The 16505-nt window shown below is 34.9% G+C and overlaps 1 protein-coding gene across 1 annotated transcript in view; it reads right to left on the bottom strand.

The window, feature by feature from the left end:
- Nucleotides 1–16505, bottom strand: part of LOC128985554 (leucine--tRNA ligase, cytoplasmic-like) — a 47864-nt gene that overhangs the window by 17933 nt on the left and 13426 nt on the right. Inside the window, exons 10-18 of the mRNA XM_054405153.1 lie at nt 16069–16193; nt 14934–15121; nt 11001–11139; nt 9862–10024; nt 9367–9477; nt 6381–6519; nt 5090–5198; nt 1499–1657; nt 597–675 (exon numbers count right to left, since the gene is read on the bottom strand). Coding sequence (XP_054261128.1) covers nt 597–675; nt 1499–1657; nt 5090–5198; nt 6381–6519; nt 9367–9477; nt 9862–10024; nt 11001–11139; nt 14934–15121; nt 16069–16193 — 1212 coding nt within the window. The remainder of the gene's footprint in view (nt 1–596; nt 676–1498; nt 1658–5089; nt 5199–6380; nt 6520–9366; nt 9478–9861; nt 10025–11000; nt 11140–14933; nt 15122–16068; nt 16194–16505) is intronic.

The following is a 16505-nucleotide window of genomic DNA, read 5'->3' as shown; positions in this document are numbered from 1 at the left end:
ATTTACTGTCACCCACAACAGGATATTTAACCAAGGAAGGTTCCATCTTGGTTTTTGAAACATTCCTTCATATAAAACATTGTCAAATTCAAGTACGCTACTTGTCAATTCTTGAAAGGTTTTATTTACTATGTATGGTAGTAGGGTAAATATTTGGTTTTCATTTGCCCAAATGGAATCCATCCCATTCAGGTAGGCTTGCGTTACCAACAAACATTCTTAAAACCTTGGCCCTTTGTGTCCTTCTTGCATCAATAAAACTATTTAATACGATGTTTTAGTTGATTTGAACATTAAGTCTAAAATGCCAAAAGAAGTACCACAAACTAAACTTTATCGTCTATATAGGTGAAACTTAATGCACAAGTTTCTTCTTCAACCATATTTTTTTATATAGGTAGCTATAATAAATAATATCTTCTAGGCCTAGATAGATGTGCTTTTAAAAATTTACAACTTATTTTAGATCAGTAAAAACCTAACCTTTGCCTTCATTGGAACAGAATTCAATGGATCAAGGCTTAAATATTTTTATCATTTATACAAGCAAAAGCAGAAGTAAGAGACATGATTATCTCTTGATTGTAGCAAAATACCTTTCCAATGAGAGAGTAGACGTGCTCAGCCACATGTGGACAGATCGGTGACAACAACAAGGCTTGTAACTCAATAAACCTGTAACATGTTTAAGAGATCAGACTTACAGGTGGATTTAGTTTTATTCAAAAACATCTTAAATTTTATATTACACAGTAGAAAACTCATAAGAGAAAGTTTGACATAAATGATATAGATTGGCAAAGTGTTAACTTTTAGTCCATTAAAATTCTTCTTTCTACTCACATGTTTCACTGGGAGGTAAGAATTAGAATATTGCTCCCTCATGATTGAAACTCTTACTTGCAAGACATATTACAAGTGTTTCTCCGTCTTTTGGACTAGACACCACTGTGTAAAATCACCAACATTGTATGATGGCATTTCAGCCCTGTTGCATATAGCCATATTCAGAGATGTAAAGTCGCATGATCTGAAGATGGCCATATGCAACAAAGCCAAAAAGTCATGGTTGTACATTAATAGCGTCAAATAAATTAAAACTAATACTTAAAACTAAGATAAAGCCATTTTCAATTCATCTAAAGAGTATAAGGACAAGAAGGACAAGTCCATTAAATAGGCCTTAAAAGGTATTTTTAATACTGGGTTTTAGTTCTGTTTTAATTTTAAAAGGAATAAATTTTAAGATAAAATCACGTCCTGCATTGACAGTCTTTTTCTTTAAGAGCTCTAATTTATGATTTCTATTACACAGTTAGGCCTATTTATATAACATGTATTATAGTTACAATTGTTTTCTTTGTTTGGTGGATTGAAATTTTGTTCTTGACAAACATAATAGTCGAGGACAATTAAACCGTAAACAGTGAGGGTTCTTAAATTCCTTGTCGGCTAAACTCACATTCTAGCAATTCAATCCTGTATAATGTGCTGTTACCTGATGATAAGTTGACGATGCATACCACCGCTGACCTGACAGAGCTCTCGGTACTTGTCTCTCACAAGCTGCATTTCAAAGAAGCCAGTCCTCAGTGCCTCCTTGAACAACATCTTGTTGTAGTTCTCATCCGTTTCCTTGATTTTCTGGTTCATCTCACTAAAACACAACCGCAACTTGTAAACAAATCACTTTCTTTGTAGATATTTGATAAGATTATGAAACAGGTTATAATGTCAAGGGAAAGTGTTTGAAAATATTGTGCAAGTAGGCTGAATGTGTTGTTGGATTATAAATTGTTGTGCTGACTGACATAAGCATTCCACTTCTTGACCAGTTAAATAAGGTCAATATATTTGATCTGGAGATCAGTTGACAAGATGACCACAATAATCTACACCATTACAATGCAATATGCTGTACAAATCTTAAACAATCCGTGGTCTTACTTGAGTGGAGTAAGGACAGTTATTTAGTGTTGGCATATAAAACATTCAACTGACTTCCAGTCAAAGTCCACAGATTAATCATCATAACCGCTAAAAGAGAGAATTACTTCCAGGCTTTTAAGAGCTTGAAGAATCTGTAAAAAGTTATTACATTTTCTTAATATTGGCCTAATTTCCCCAAATAACATTGAAAATTGAAACAATGTTGACAAATATTAAGACAACATAATCAAGAAAATTTATTTTTATATCAAGAAAACGTTTTAACAATATTGTTACCAAGTTGATTAGTAATGGGGCAATATTGAACTAACCTTGTTTCAATGTTGATAACATTGAGACAATATATTTATGCTAGCATCCAATAGTGACCAAACTATACCGATCATAAAATATCTGAATCGGAACCTCCCAATATCCAATCCGAATCGAGCCTTAACTAATCAACCTGAATCTGATCCAAAATGAAATTTCACTATCCACACACCTCAGGCAGGACAAGATCTGTCCATATAACCTAGGGAAGGATTGTACTGTTTGGTGTGATATGTAATAGCCTTATCCAGTTGCTTACTTATCAATACCAACTGAACCCACTTTAGGGTAAATGCAAAGTATGAATGAAAGGGCCAAATATTGAAGGACATCCCCAGTCTGGGGACAACCATAGAAGAAGCAAGATATAAAATGATAATGGGGGTGAATTGTTGGCAAGGCTGAAAACCTCTTGACACATTAGATGCTGCACATTTGCCATATTGTGCACGCTTGGAGCTGCTCAGGCAGACGGTGACCTGGTCAGTGAGTCAAACCTATGGCTCTACTATCTCTTTGAATTTTTTTTAATGGAAGAAAATTTAGAAATGTGATGATATAAATTAACTTAATTTTATTTTCTATTAATTTTCATACCAAATTTGAGGTGAGTAGGTGAATTAGTGAATAGAATTTTTACTTGTTTCTATCTTATACTATCATATTAATACCTAACGAGGTGTTAGCCCGTCCTACGTACGGGAATTCAGTAGTCAGTTAAAACCGTGTACAATTCAGATCAGCTAGTTTACACAAACAAAGGCAAAGTTTCTTGCAGTTTTAATGTGAAAAATCATGTTGTAAACACATGTTTAGTGATCAAATATGTTTTTATTCCATCATAGGCCTATACGATATGCATTTTAAATCCGATAATTTTACAATAAAACAGCAATTCTGCAATTTTTACGATGTTAAACGCGTTGAAGTGAGATTTGCAGCCGATTCGCACAGACGCACACTGATTATAAGTAGCCTACAGTAGAGAGAGAAATAGTCAATTGAGAAGTGTATAGACCTAGTCAACGATACCACCTTCCATAGCATACATGCCTCTTCCATAATTATTATCACCACACTACAACTACTATACACAATTTCCAGTAGGTCTGAATAGAAAAGACCTAAAACAAAACGATAGTATCCAATAAAATTCACAGTACACATAATTTAACTTTGGTGTCCTAACATCAAAACTAATCGTCACACCTATCCTTTATATTAATTTCACTGCATTTAATTGCTAAATAAATAAGCGTAAACAAAGAAAAGTAAAAACAATAACAGTTTGTTTTAAAACAGCTGTTTGGTTTAAATAACATTCATTTGAAAAAAAAAACCGGTCACATGTAGCAGGAATATAAAAAGTAAACACGCTAGTAAAGCTAATGACGTAATTGTCAATGTTTATTATCCATACCATTATCAGTTCTATCCTTGATAATTACCCACCCTCATTGAATAAATGTACATCGTCATTTCCCATATTAGTTAATTTAAACTACAATATATTCATAGTCGAAATAAAAGTGATATTTTCACGTTTGGGGGCGCTGATATAGGCACCCCCAAACGTAACCACAACTGAACACGATTTCATAAAAAGGATGGTTTGTCTAATTGCAGTATCCTAGGTCAATGTTGGTGTTGTGTTCAATCTATGTCATCCATCTGTTTCTTTGTATAAAACCCGGCTGAGGTTGTGGTGGTAATTTAAAATCGTGATTCCTGATTATTCTTGATCTTCTTTGAATGACATCAATATTTCCGGGCCTAATCCAAACAAAGTTAAAGCAGACAAACATTAATTGTAAACAAAAAGCTACCATGAAGAATTAAAACATGTAAACATTGTTATTTGTCTAATCTTTCCTTGAAAAGTGGAGCAGTAAAATAATTTGCTTTTATCCTTTTTTATTAAGACTCGTGTACAGAGCCTCGATTTGTACTGTGGTTTAATTAATTTTGGTTAAAACTGTGGTCTAATTATCTCTACTAATCTTACTTATTTCCTATAATCAATGACAAAAATAAAATAACCTCATAGTCCCATAGTTTATATGTAACCAGCTGTTAGTTAAAACAAATTATATTGCTATAAAATAAATCGAAGATTACAAAGATTGCTTTAAAAATAATTTGAACATCCTAGTATTTTACTATGTATATTTCATTAATCTCTCATCCTCCTACAGAAGAATTGAACGTATCAATGATTAGCATTACACATAGTATAAATAAGTCAACCCTAAGTATGTCTTTACATTTTTATCCAAATGCTGAATTTGTGACACAAAAGCTGAATGTTTACAGCTGTTATGTTAAGCAAATTATTTAATGCCAAAAGCTAGTTTAGAATCTTAGCGTCGGCTGCTAGACTTTTTAAAAATTAAAACTTAATTTCTAAAAAACTGGGACCCTAAACTAAAATTATGGCTTCGACATTCCCTAGTTTTCAAAATTATCTTGCTTTCAACACAAAAATCGTGAAAATCCGTCGAGTGGTTGATTCAGAATCGTGAAATAAAAAAACACACTTTCGTTTTAATATTATAGATTACATAATTCACCTTAGTTCCAAGAAATATTTAGAGTAGTAACATGACCTACAATATTATTATTTTCCGTCTTAAAATTTAATGTATCAAAGAAGAGTTAAGTGGGTTATTTTAGTTTATTTTTTCGTTCCATAAGATGAATTCCAAGCCGTGATGTTTCTTATAGTTTCTAATTGTTTAATGAACAGTGATATTGTCTACAGAATCAAATGAATTGGTGAGAATTCAGATCAAATTTACTGACAGGTTGTAATTGTAAACAAACTTACCTGAGGAATACAAGATCGTTGAATGAAGTAGCCTGTCCAGTGCGGTATGTGTTTTCTGTGTGCATCACTTCTTTAACCCACTCAATGAAGTTGTACAGTCTAAGGATACCTGCAAGAATTAATATGGCAATTTGAATATTTTAAAATGTAGATGTAAATGTAGATGGCCTACAACTTATCTTTCTGTTTTTGTGGTGAGGAATTGATAGTAATGTTTGTTGCTGGCTTGCATGTTTAATTTGATTGTTTTAGGTTAAGTCGTCAGATCGTAAATTAGTAGAAAAATACAAAACAGTTACAATGTTTAGGAGGACAGTTAACATCTTATGTTTTCATATTGCTACTACAAGGTGGGTTAATTGTATCATTGACTTTTAGACACAGGGTCCTATTCATAGTCAACGGCTTTATTGTTAACATTAAGAGCACCATTGCACATAAAAACTACACCACTATGATAGTATGAAACTGAAAATTATCCTTTTATTTGTTTGATGAAGCAAAAAACAGACACCTGAGAATACCTGACATTAAGAGGAGTGATGAAGCTGTGGTAAAAACAAATATGGAATGAAACTTTAGATGGAAGAAGACCCTCTGGATTCCCAAAGAAAAGGTGGGATCAAAATACAAGAGAGGCTAACCGAATACATGAGATTGCTTTGTGAGGACATTTCTCATCACTGTTGGTAAAAAAGGTTGTCACGATGTTTCAGCCCTTAGATAACACATATATAATGTCAAGTAAACTCATCAGCACAAAAAAAAGAACCTTTTAAACAGAGTTCACAGAGCCAGTGATGAACGCAGAGGATCGGAGGAAGTGAAGGCAGTTAGTTAACGAGGCCAAACACTTTCTTGGGTATTAAAACCTTGTAAGGGTAAGTTCTAAGTGGTAAGTCACATTTTTTATAGACTTGAATAATTTTACAAATAATTTGTATTCAATGTATTTTTTTATAATCAAATAACACACCTATTTGTTTATTCAATATTTTGTCACCAGGATTGATGCATCTACAATGATAAACCAGGTTAGATGTCTTATTGTCATCAACCCACAGATTGTTACATAGCAGAGGGTCAACACAACAAGCTATGTAACCTACTTTATCGTTGACTTCTCTTAGATCAAATTGTAAGTGTTTAAGTCCTATAAACCAAAGTATTAGTGAATAAAAAAAAAACACAATTTAAAGATTTTCTCAAAATAAAATTTAAATGTAAATGTTGTAAGTGTTAATAACAGTTGTTTTTTCTGTTTATAATAGGTTAGGTTAGGTTTTCTCACCTGCATCTGCAGTGCTCTCGACAAAGTTTGCGTCTTCAACAGAGTCTCCGGAGTCTGCCAGACACAGTCGCATCCCGTCTGCACTGAACTTGTTAACGGCATCTGTCAGTGTTAGGAAGTTACCTTCCGATTTGGACATCTGTATAAAACAATCATGAAGATAGAGATTATGAAATCTGCAGTAACAGTATATCTACATTTATTGTATTTCTATTATTTTACTGAACAAAAATTGAAAAGAACAGTATATCGTCTCAGTTGCATATTGGATATAAAGCTTGGCATCAAATCTAAAGGTTGCTGGTTTTATTTGGTTTATTTGGACCAAATAGCCAATTTTCATTGATACTTTCTAAGTAACAAAGTACGAGGGTCGTCTCAAAAGTAAGTTACACCTATTTCCAAAATAAATAAAAAAGCCAAATTTGGTTTGAAAAGGGTATATTTTAAAAGATACATACATAGACTATTTTTCTACGTAGTCGCCATCTTTTTCAAGGCATTTTTTATAACGTGGCAACAGTTTTTTTAGTCCAGCATCATACCACTCTGCCGCCATTTTGGTTAGCCCTTGTTCCACCTCCCGTTTCAGTTCGTCTTCGTTTTCGAAGCGCTTCCCGCCTAAATGCCGCTTCAACTCCGGGAAGAGATGAAAATCACTTGGAGCCAAGTCAGGAGAGTAAGGTGGATGGCCAAAAACATCCCATCGGTGTCAATGACCTTGCGGACATCTTCAACAACTGTCAAAGCGCGGGAAGTGGACGGGCGGCCACTTCGTCGTTCATCGTGTAACGATTTTCGTCCATCAATAAACGATTGACGCCAGCGGGAAACCATTGGACTAGACATCACATTTTCACCATAAACACTTCACAATTCTCGATGAATTTCGATCGCATTTTTATTCTTTGCAGTCAAAAATCTAATTACTGCACGGATTTCACAATCGGCGGTGGGAACAAGTGGTGTCTCCATGATGGCCGGAGCGATACTGGAGGGGCAAGTGCCGTAGGCGGCCGCGACCTTTACAGTGTTGCCACTACATCCAGATGAAAATTCCCCGCGACTCCCAGCTTTCTAGCGCTCGACGCTGTGATTTAAAACAAACTAGTGAACCTGTGCGGCTCAATGCCCCGCAAAATAACATATGAATTTAGAAAACAAATTCATCCTGTTATTAATATTGACTCGACGTCGAAAATTTAATACAGTAATAATAAAGCCTTAGAAGGGAAGCAGTCCAGTCATTTTCTAGCTGTATGTGTATTATATTTAGTATATTAATAAGTGTTCAAGTTCAAGTGTGTTCCTAGTTATTTGTTAAAGATTTTAAAACACATTTAACAAAACATTTTATCATATCAAACCAAAAGGCCTATGAAGCATATTTTGAGGGTCTTACAATGCTGTTTGAAGAATATACTTTTAAAAATAAACACTAAAAAACAATATTTTTATCACAAAAGCACTTCCACGAATACTACGATTTTAGTCTTAAAGTTACCTTCAGGAAGATTACCCTGGTCAGAATTTTCCGTAATGAATATGCGTATCCTATTAAAAGATGTAGCCTTACTTAAAACAACATACAATATAGTTGCTCATGACTGAAATTGATCTGGGTAAGAACAGTGCTGATCTTTAAATAAAGGGTTTGTGCTGCAAATGCCAAAGATAACATAAATTAGCATCTTTCCATTTTAAAAGGTAACTTAAGTTTGTTTCAGACGGGCACATTTTTATCCTCGAAATCAACATATGTCCCCACTTACTTGTCCCGGTTAAGACTTTACATTCTATTAAGCTGTTAACCATTCTGATCACATGAAGCCTTGTGCCATTAATGAGGCCCTTTTGATGTATTAATATTCCACATCAATAAAACCACTGCCCCCTTTTATTAGTCTAATCTGAGTCTTGGCAATACACTGACCTCTATATTTAAAAACTCAGTTGGATTTTCTGATGGATGTCTCCGCCTTTGTCTGTTTTCGAGGACCCACTCTTCTTCCCCTTGCCATACTGACAGTTAATTACCTAACTTGTCAAGTTCATGTACTAATTCATTAATACTGTTAGTTTATAAAGAAAATTAGATAAAAGTTACTTGCCTCGGTGCTTTCATAACTGCAAACTCAAAATACACCCAGAAGTAAAAAAGACTCAAGTTATTGGTAAAAAAAAACTATGTTTGTGTAACAACATTATTCACATGAAGTAGATGATTTGTTTGATTTGTCAATCAGCTGTTTTATTTACATAAAACGATTTAATAATGTCAAAGATTTGTGAGTTTAAATACATAAACTATTATAGTAAAGTTTTCTAAATCATGGTAACTTATTCTCAACTAAATTTTACTATTCCCAACATTAAAATAAAGTAGGGCCTATTAAGATCCATTATGGGTAAACTTTAAGGTACACAATCCTTGATTGAAATGTAGTATACATTAACAGTCATAACACACAGCAATAAATTATTATGTAGTAGACTTTGACTATTTTCAAGTAACAAACATATGTTTCTGTAAATAAAAATCATCTCCCATGTTATCCTTATGGAGAAATGTGAAACTTTAAAGGGCCTCAGGGCCTCACTCTCTAATTATTTCCTTAAAAAGAAAGTTTCCTGCACAACTTCACGTTACGCTCTTTCCAATGACACCAAAAACATGACAATCGGTTCAGTAGTTTCGGAGGAGTAATTGTCACAAAATATCTGCTTGCGTATTAAATAAGTATAGATGTGTAACTTACTTTTGAGACGACCCTCGTATTTTACCTAACATTTCTCTTCAGTATACCCTCTGAGATTAAGTCCTAAAATAAGACAAAATAATTATTATGTGTGACAGTTTTTCATGATGTAATAAACCCCTGTACTCCAAGGTACTAAGCTACTCAAATATACTCCAAAATAGTGTCTGAATCCAAATTGATATTGAATTTGAGGATTGCAAGTGGGAAGGTAGAGGAGACGTCACCTTTGCTGAGTTGAGCAGAAGATGTCCGTTGGCTCTGATTCCTCTGGGCCAGAACTCCTCGTGGTTCTCCCAGATGGCGCAGTGGATGTAGATGAAGAATGTCAGGTGGTTCTAAAATAATAATAATTAGATATTGCAAATTCAAAGAAATAATCAGCAATCAAGATAGTTTAAAAAATATTTCAAACGTGAATTTGGAAAACTGTTTCTTGTTTAAGGTGATGATTTTATAGTATCTAGGTGGATTTGGTGAGTTGAATTAGAAAGTAGGATTCCAGGTCAAAAAAGGCTGACAAATCTTAGTATTGTGGGAGATGAGTCTGTCGCACAGATAAAATACTGGCGACGTTTCAAATGAGTTACAGCAATCCATCCAAATCGTTGACCAATATTTTCTCCAGTTAAATGAAATGTTAATCCTTATTAAAAACCACGATTGGAAAGAATAGAGTACTCGTAATTTCACTCTAGAGATTATTTTATGTCTTCACTTGCCTGTATGAGATCCTTGCCGGAGCAACGAAGGTCCACCGGGTACCAGTATTGGAACTCCCGCTTCATCAACTCCAGACTCGGCCGCTTGATAGTGGTGTCTGATGGGAAGGGAGCCTCTGGAAGGAACACATAGTCCCACACTGCAGGAGTCAACTGCTCCGCCCTGGGCAACATTACACTTCATTAGTATTGCCAAACACTTGGTTTGATTGAGGGTGATCATCTAGAAGACTCACAAGAACCTGAATGTTGAGTCAAATGCACCACTCCTCTGAGAAAAATCTCTGATAATCTTACTGATGGTATATTTCTGAAACTCATTATTAAGGCAGGGAAGTACTTTGAGTACATACGTTAGCGCAAAGTATGAATGCAGGGAGCAGAACGGGGTGAGGCTTGTTACAGACTAAGATCGGCTGTGTCTTTAGTCTGAAGTTTTTCCTATAAGTCCAATGTTTAAGGAAAGCTCAAAAGGTTCAAAAGGCTACTGACTTTTCTTCTTATTGAACCAGCCACCTTCAAAATATAAGGCGAGCAATATAACCACTCAGAAACCATGCTTTAAATACCAGAGTCAAATGCAGTGAAACTAACAAAGTCTAAAATCTGTTCCCCAACTTTTGAAGTCCTAATTTCCCTTTCAGAATTCTGTAAAGGCCTAGTTACTGTAAAACATTAAGGAGTATCAACATTATGTTCAGAGCCTAAGAGTAACTCTTTGGACAAAGAACCTGAAATTCTAACCAAATTAATGGTGTTACAAAGAAGAACTACTAAGAAAAATGTATTAAGATTGTTGTTACACTTCAATAAAGAAGTCAAAGGTATGATGTACCTATTAAATTGCTGGAAAAGACTCTATACAACTATCCTTGACCTGTAATTTAAGAAGTTGGGAGTTCTACATGTCCTATTGGGAAACAACTACCAACTTTATGTGTTCTAGTTTTAGCAATTTTAGTATATCTTTTTAATACTTAATGATAAATATGTTTAATTTTTGTTGTTTTGATACCAACTTCTAGTAGAAACCCACAACAGCATAGAATGCTTCGTGTTCTAATGACTAAAACCATGTTGGCTCCAAACTGACTGTACACTATTGTTACCAAAGTTTGATCAATGAAATGACAACATACTTGATTTTGAGCTGGTTTCCTTTCTCTCCCTTGAAGGTCCCTCCCTGTAGGAGATGAGCCACAGTGTAGTAGGCATTGTAGATGGTGGAGTCTGATAAGGACTCTATCAGCCACTGCTCGTCCCAGGGCAGCTTGGTGCCTACAAAACATGAGATTAACAATAACATATGTAACACAAGTCTACGAGTGTTAGTAGGAGAAAAGATTTGAGTACTCGCTAAAAATAGAACATGAAAAAGAAGCGGCGAAAGACAAGTTTGTGCATGCAGTATACTTTGCACTCTGCGCCAAAAGAGAAGAATTGCAGATTTAAGATTGTGTCATAATGAGTAAGAGCTATCTTTATTCATGTTATATACATCTATATAATTAATACGCTACACGAAACTTTGTCGGTTGAACTCCTCCGCTATTTCTTAACCGATTTTATCTATTGACGTCTTATTGGAAAGAGCGTGTCACGTAGATTTGCAAACTGGCCTTACATTTTTGAAAAAGTCCCTTGGGCTCTGCCCCAGTGGCTTTGAAAGTTCCCATGTTATCCTTATGAAGAACATAATTGTTTAAATTTTGATCAGCTGTATAATTTAAATGTTATTTATTTTTCAATTCAATGAAACCATATGAAACGCATTGAGTACATTTATTTACTATTTGAGTTTGTGTAAACATAACCCCTTAAGACGGATCGTGTTAGTATGGTTGTATCTTAGATTTGTGTATTTGTCATTGTTTTGTGTCGCTATGATGGGTCGTGTTAGTATGATTGTAACTTAAATTTGTGCATTTATCGTTGTTTTGTGTTGCTATAATTTGTTTATTTGTTGTTTTTTCTTTTAAATGCCTCCGACGTGACGACAACGAAACATAGACATGAGGCGTAATCGTGATAACGACCGCAGCTACAGAACGCTGGCGCGTAATAGGCTTAACTCATCACAGTCAGCACCTGACCCTGGGCAATCTCAACTATTAGGTTACAAATGCACCCTTAGCACTAACCCAAAACGACTTTTCGTTCTCAATTGGCTCTCTATCAATGACCTGTGTTTTGAGAAGGAGAAAACCGGCCGGAATGCTTTAGGTTTATCAATAACGAAGATAAACATGGTCTGAGTTACACATCAGTAATCTTTGAGTTGACTCTTAAATTCATTGTAAATATGACTGTTATTCGTTTTTAAATAACTGCAATTGCTCGAATTCGAGCAACATGTACACTAGTATTTTATTAATAGGGGTTATTTTATTTTATTTTATTAATAGGGTAAAGTAATAAATTAGTGTATTTTTTGTACAATCTATGCCTAGGACTAGGCATTATGAAAACTAGCTTTTACCCACGGGCTTCAACCCGTTTGACTTCATAAGTATTATGAAAAAACTATTGATAAAAGTTAAGCTGAAATAAACAAAACAGAATACAGCATTACTAGTCAGGTTGGGTAGCAGGAAAATATTTCAGTTCTGGCAGAGAGGCTGCAATTTTATCAATTATTCAATCAATTATCAATTATTTAAGATGGGGACGCCACTATGTGCGTATTTTAACCCAAATATGAGTGAAGGATGAGTGTAGGATGAGTGGCGCGATCTTGTAGTCTTGTTAGTGACTAAGGCCGACATGTTCCTTAGACACAGGTGGTTATAGTATACAAGTTTCTGAACCTAAAACCACCCAGACCCCAATTTTTAAGGACCTCGGTCATCCGTAATGACGTCATCAAAATGGCGGCCGTAAGAGGATGCTGGGTCCCCATGAATTGGCTATAATGACCGAATGCCTGAACCGATTTTCATGAAATTTGGCACACAAGTGCTTGAATACATTATGTGGCCTGGGTTGAAAATGGTCAAGTTTCATCAAGTCATTTCAAAATGGCAGCCATTCAAAACTAAAAAAATTATGAAGAAAATAATTGTGAATTGTTTTATACAGGGTGAGTTTTAAATGAGTTCCCCCCCTACTTTTTTATACATTTCTTAAGATATCAACTCCGAACCACGTCAGATAATTGTAGAGTAGCGATTACTTCATTTCGACTAGTTTTTATTTTATCCGTTTTTTGTTATCAAGCTTTCTTGATAAAATTTATAACAATTATTTTGATTTAAAATGTCAATATTTCAAAAACCAAACATGACAATGAAAAACGGATTGCGGCATTGAATTCAACATAAAAAAGTAGTTCAAAATGATGGGTCACAACACCACCTTCATATTTAAAATAATTTATCACATTTCAAAATGGCGGATCCAAGATGGCGGCTGAAAAAAATACATCTGTCATAACCGAGTGAAAATAGGTCAACAATGAATGGTGGTGTCCACTTATCTTTATCTAGCACTATTTTGAGATTATGGCCTTAGTTTGTAAATGCACAATGTTATAATGGACTAAAAATAAAGTTATAAAAAGTTCTCATAACTTTAGAATGGATCAACATTTTTTTTAACGAATTGCAGCATCGTATTCAGCGTAAAGGTTTTGTTTGAAACGGTGGGTCACAACCCTATCTTTACATTTAAAAAAATAACTTTGTATCCAAAATGGCGGATCCAAGATGGCGGCCAAAAATGTAAACCCAGTCAAAATGAAGTACTTGCTACTCTACAATGATCTGACATGGTTCAAAGTTGATATCTTAAGAAATGTATACAAAAGTAGGGGGGAACTCATTTAAAACTCACCCTGTATAAAACAATTCACAATTATTTTCCTCATAATTTTTTAGTTTTGAATGGCTGCCATTTTGAAATGACTTGATGAAACTTGACCATTTTCAACCCAGGCCGACATAATGTATTCAAGCACTTGTGTGCCAAATTTCATGAAAATCGGTTCAGACATTCGGTCGTTATAGCCAATTCATGGGGACCCAGCATCCTCTTACGGCCGCCATTTTGATGACGTCATTACGGACGACCGAGGTCCTTAAAAATTGGGGTCTGGGCGGTTTTAGGTTCAGAAACTTGTATACTATAACCACCTAAAATTGCAGCCTCTCTGCCAGAACTGAAATATTCTGCCACTATATGCAGCTATACGACCCCACTATACAAACAAATAATCACACCAGATTTTAATAAGGTAATAAATTGAAAGAATAACATACAAATAAGAACAGCTGAGGTATTTTTAACATTAAGTATATGGAAAGTTCCCTTTGGAAAGCAATTATGACCTTAAAGGGCAATTTATGGAAAAATTCATAATTTTGCGCAAGGTTTCTCGTCATGACGAACATTTTAAGTATATGGTTTATGGGGGTGTGACTTGTAGTTTTCTCAAAAGTTCTTGGGTACTTTTGGCTTTATATATAGATGTTTGTAAGGGAACATTACAAACCCTGGTCTTGTTTCTTGTTAAAATATTATGTTTTACTGTATTTGATCCAAAAAGTCCAATGAGTAGTTGCTTTGTTGATGGTTTGAAACTGGACCTAACTGTCCTTGATCGTTGGGATTTTAGTAAATTTACCTGACTAATGAAACAGCTGGTCTTAGTCAGGATCAACACAACAAAAGGCAACTCACTCCATTCTACACTCATCCTTAACTCATAACCTCACCTATTGATAATGAATCATGATTTGATAGTCCAGTGACAGAACTGGGAATGCTGGCCTAAAATTGGTCTCGCTTGAACAACCTGAACTGTACTTCCCATTTAGATTAGGCCTATTTTTTCCTAGAACCTGAGAAATTTAAGACCATTCAAAGCAGTTACCTACATTTCTGTATAGATTTTGTTTGACGTTCCTGTGTAGGCTTCCTCTGTAGGGGGTTTATCAGATAAATTAAAATCTTATATATATATATATATATATATACACAAAATATATTGATTAGAGTAATTCCAGGTTTCACAGTAGTGATATGCACAAAATTATCATTCTAATCTCCTTTCATGTAAGAAATATTTCACCCACCAAGCCCATAGGTCCTAGAGCAGGCGTACTCATGCAGCCAGTTGAGACAGGCTCGGAAGTTCTTACGCACTTCTTCATGGTAAGTGTTCATGTTCTCCAGACACTTCTCCGCCTTGGCCTTCCACGAGGGTTCACCGTAGTCCAGGTACCACTGGTTACATAGGGCTACTACACACTCGTCCCCCGACCTACATCAAGAATGAATAATATCAAAACTATAAATTGGTGTAAATACATGCATTTATGCGATCCTGTTTGTAACTGAGTTGCTACCAGTTTCAACTCACATAGGAGTCATCTTCAGGCTGTTAAGATGTCTTCTCGCTTCATTCTAAGGTTGTCAATTTATAATAAATAAATAAACAAAACACGAACACGTGCAATGACATAAATAGGAACATTTAGGGCTAAAAAATACTGAAACGGTAGGCCTACGGGACACAACGTGATCGGGTGATAGTTATGTCTAGGGAGCCCGAAACAAACAGGAAAACAAACAGGATCGCATAAATGCAGTTATTTACACCAATTTATAGCATTTAAATGCCATCAGGAGGCTAAAATTCAATAATGAATAACAAAACGTCACTGAAATATTTTTTGAGATTATATGTTTTTACAGGTAAAAAGGAGTACTAGTATTAAAAGTGGCTCATAACTGAATGAGCTTGATTGCAGGGAAAAACATCAAACTAAGAGAGCACAGCTGTCAAAATCACCATTACTTTTTAACTTAATTGTATTTATTGGGTGTCGTGGAAGTTGATACTGATGTTCTCTTACAGCGGCGGTCATTCAGGGTTTTGCCGTGACCGCGAGAGACAATGACAATGTCTACACACACGACAGCAGGAAATCAGAATTTTGCGACGATCGCAGAAGACGATGGTGTTCCGTTACCGCGGGGGGTATTCAGAGTTTTGCCGTAATTGCAAGAGATATTCAATGAATTAAATATTTATGGAATCAACCCATCACTAATTTATACTATCTACCGATTTCATGTAGTTCCAATAGGGATAGGGTTTTAAGTGAAATTTGGCTTTTTTAACACACCCGGTCAACGAGACAGTGTGCGTCTGTTCACATCTTCAATTCAGTGCTGATGCGAGAGTAGGTGATCCAAACTACTAACCTTGACATAATCTGTTTCTCTGGTTCATAGTAGATCAATGCTTCACTAGCATCTACCAGCTCTTTTTGTATATCTTTCTTTACATCTTGTACTTTCTTTCCACTGTATTTTCCAACAGTCAACACCTAAACAAAACAGCCTGTTTACAATTTAAAATTGCACATAAAAGTATAAGTGATGATTTAATGCCTTTTTTACAGCTTCATAGATTAAGAATTACCATTGATTGAAACTTTGAATAATTGAATTTATAGTATTTCGCCACTGAATAATCATATAATTTTTAATTAAAACAATATCCTTTAAATTCAAATGAAAAGTGACCATAATATCCCCTCAAATCAACGGTTGTGCTTGTAGAAACGCAAAAAGCCACACATCTAAAATAACTCAGACAAGTTAACTAAACTGAAACTATAATTGAGCATCATCTACTT

The sequence above is a fragment of the Macrosteles quadrilineatus genome, unplaced genomic scaffold, assembly GCF_028750875.1.
Source record: "Macrosteles quadrilineatus isolate MER2022 unplaced genomic scaffold, UCM_ALF_1.0 Scaffold_2__2_contigs__length_208266976, whole genome shotgun sequence".
NCBI lineage: Eukaryota > Metazoa > Arthropoda > Insecta > Hemiptera > Cicadellidae > Macrosteles > Macrosteles quadrilineatus.
The sequence above is the reverse complement of the archived record's forward strand: the minus strand, read 5'-3'. Positions and strand labels throughout refer to the sequence as shown.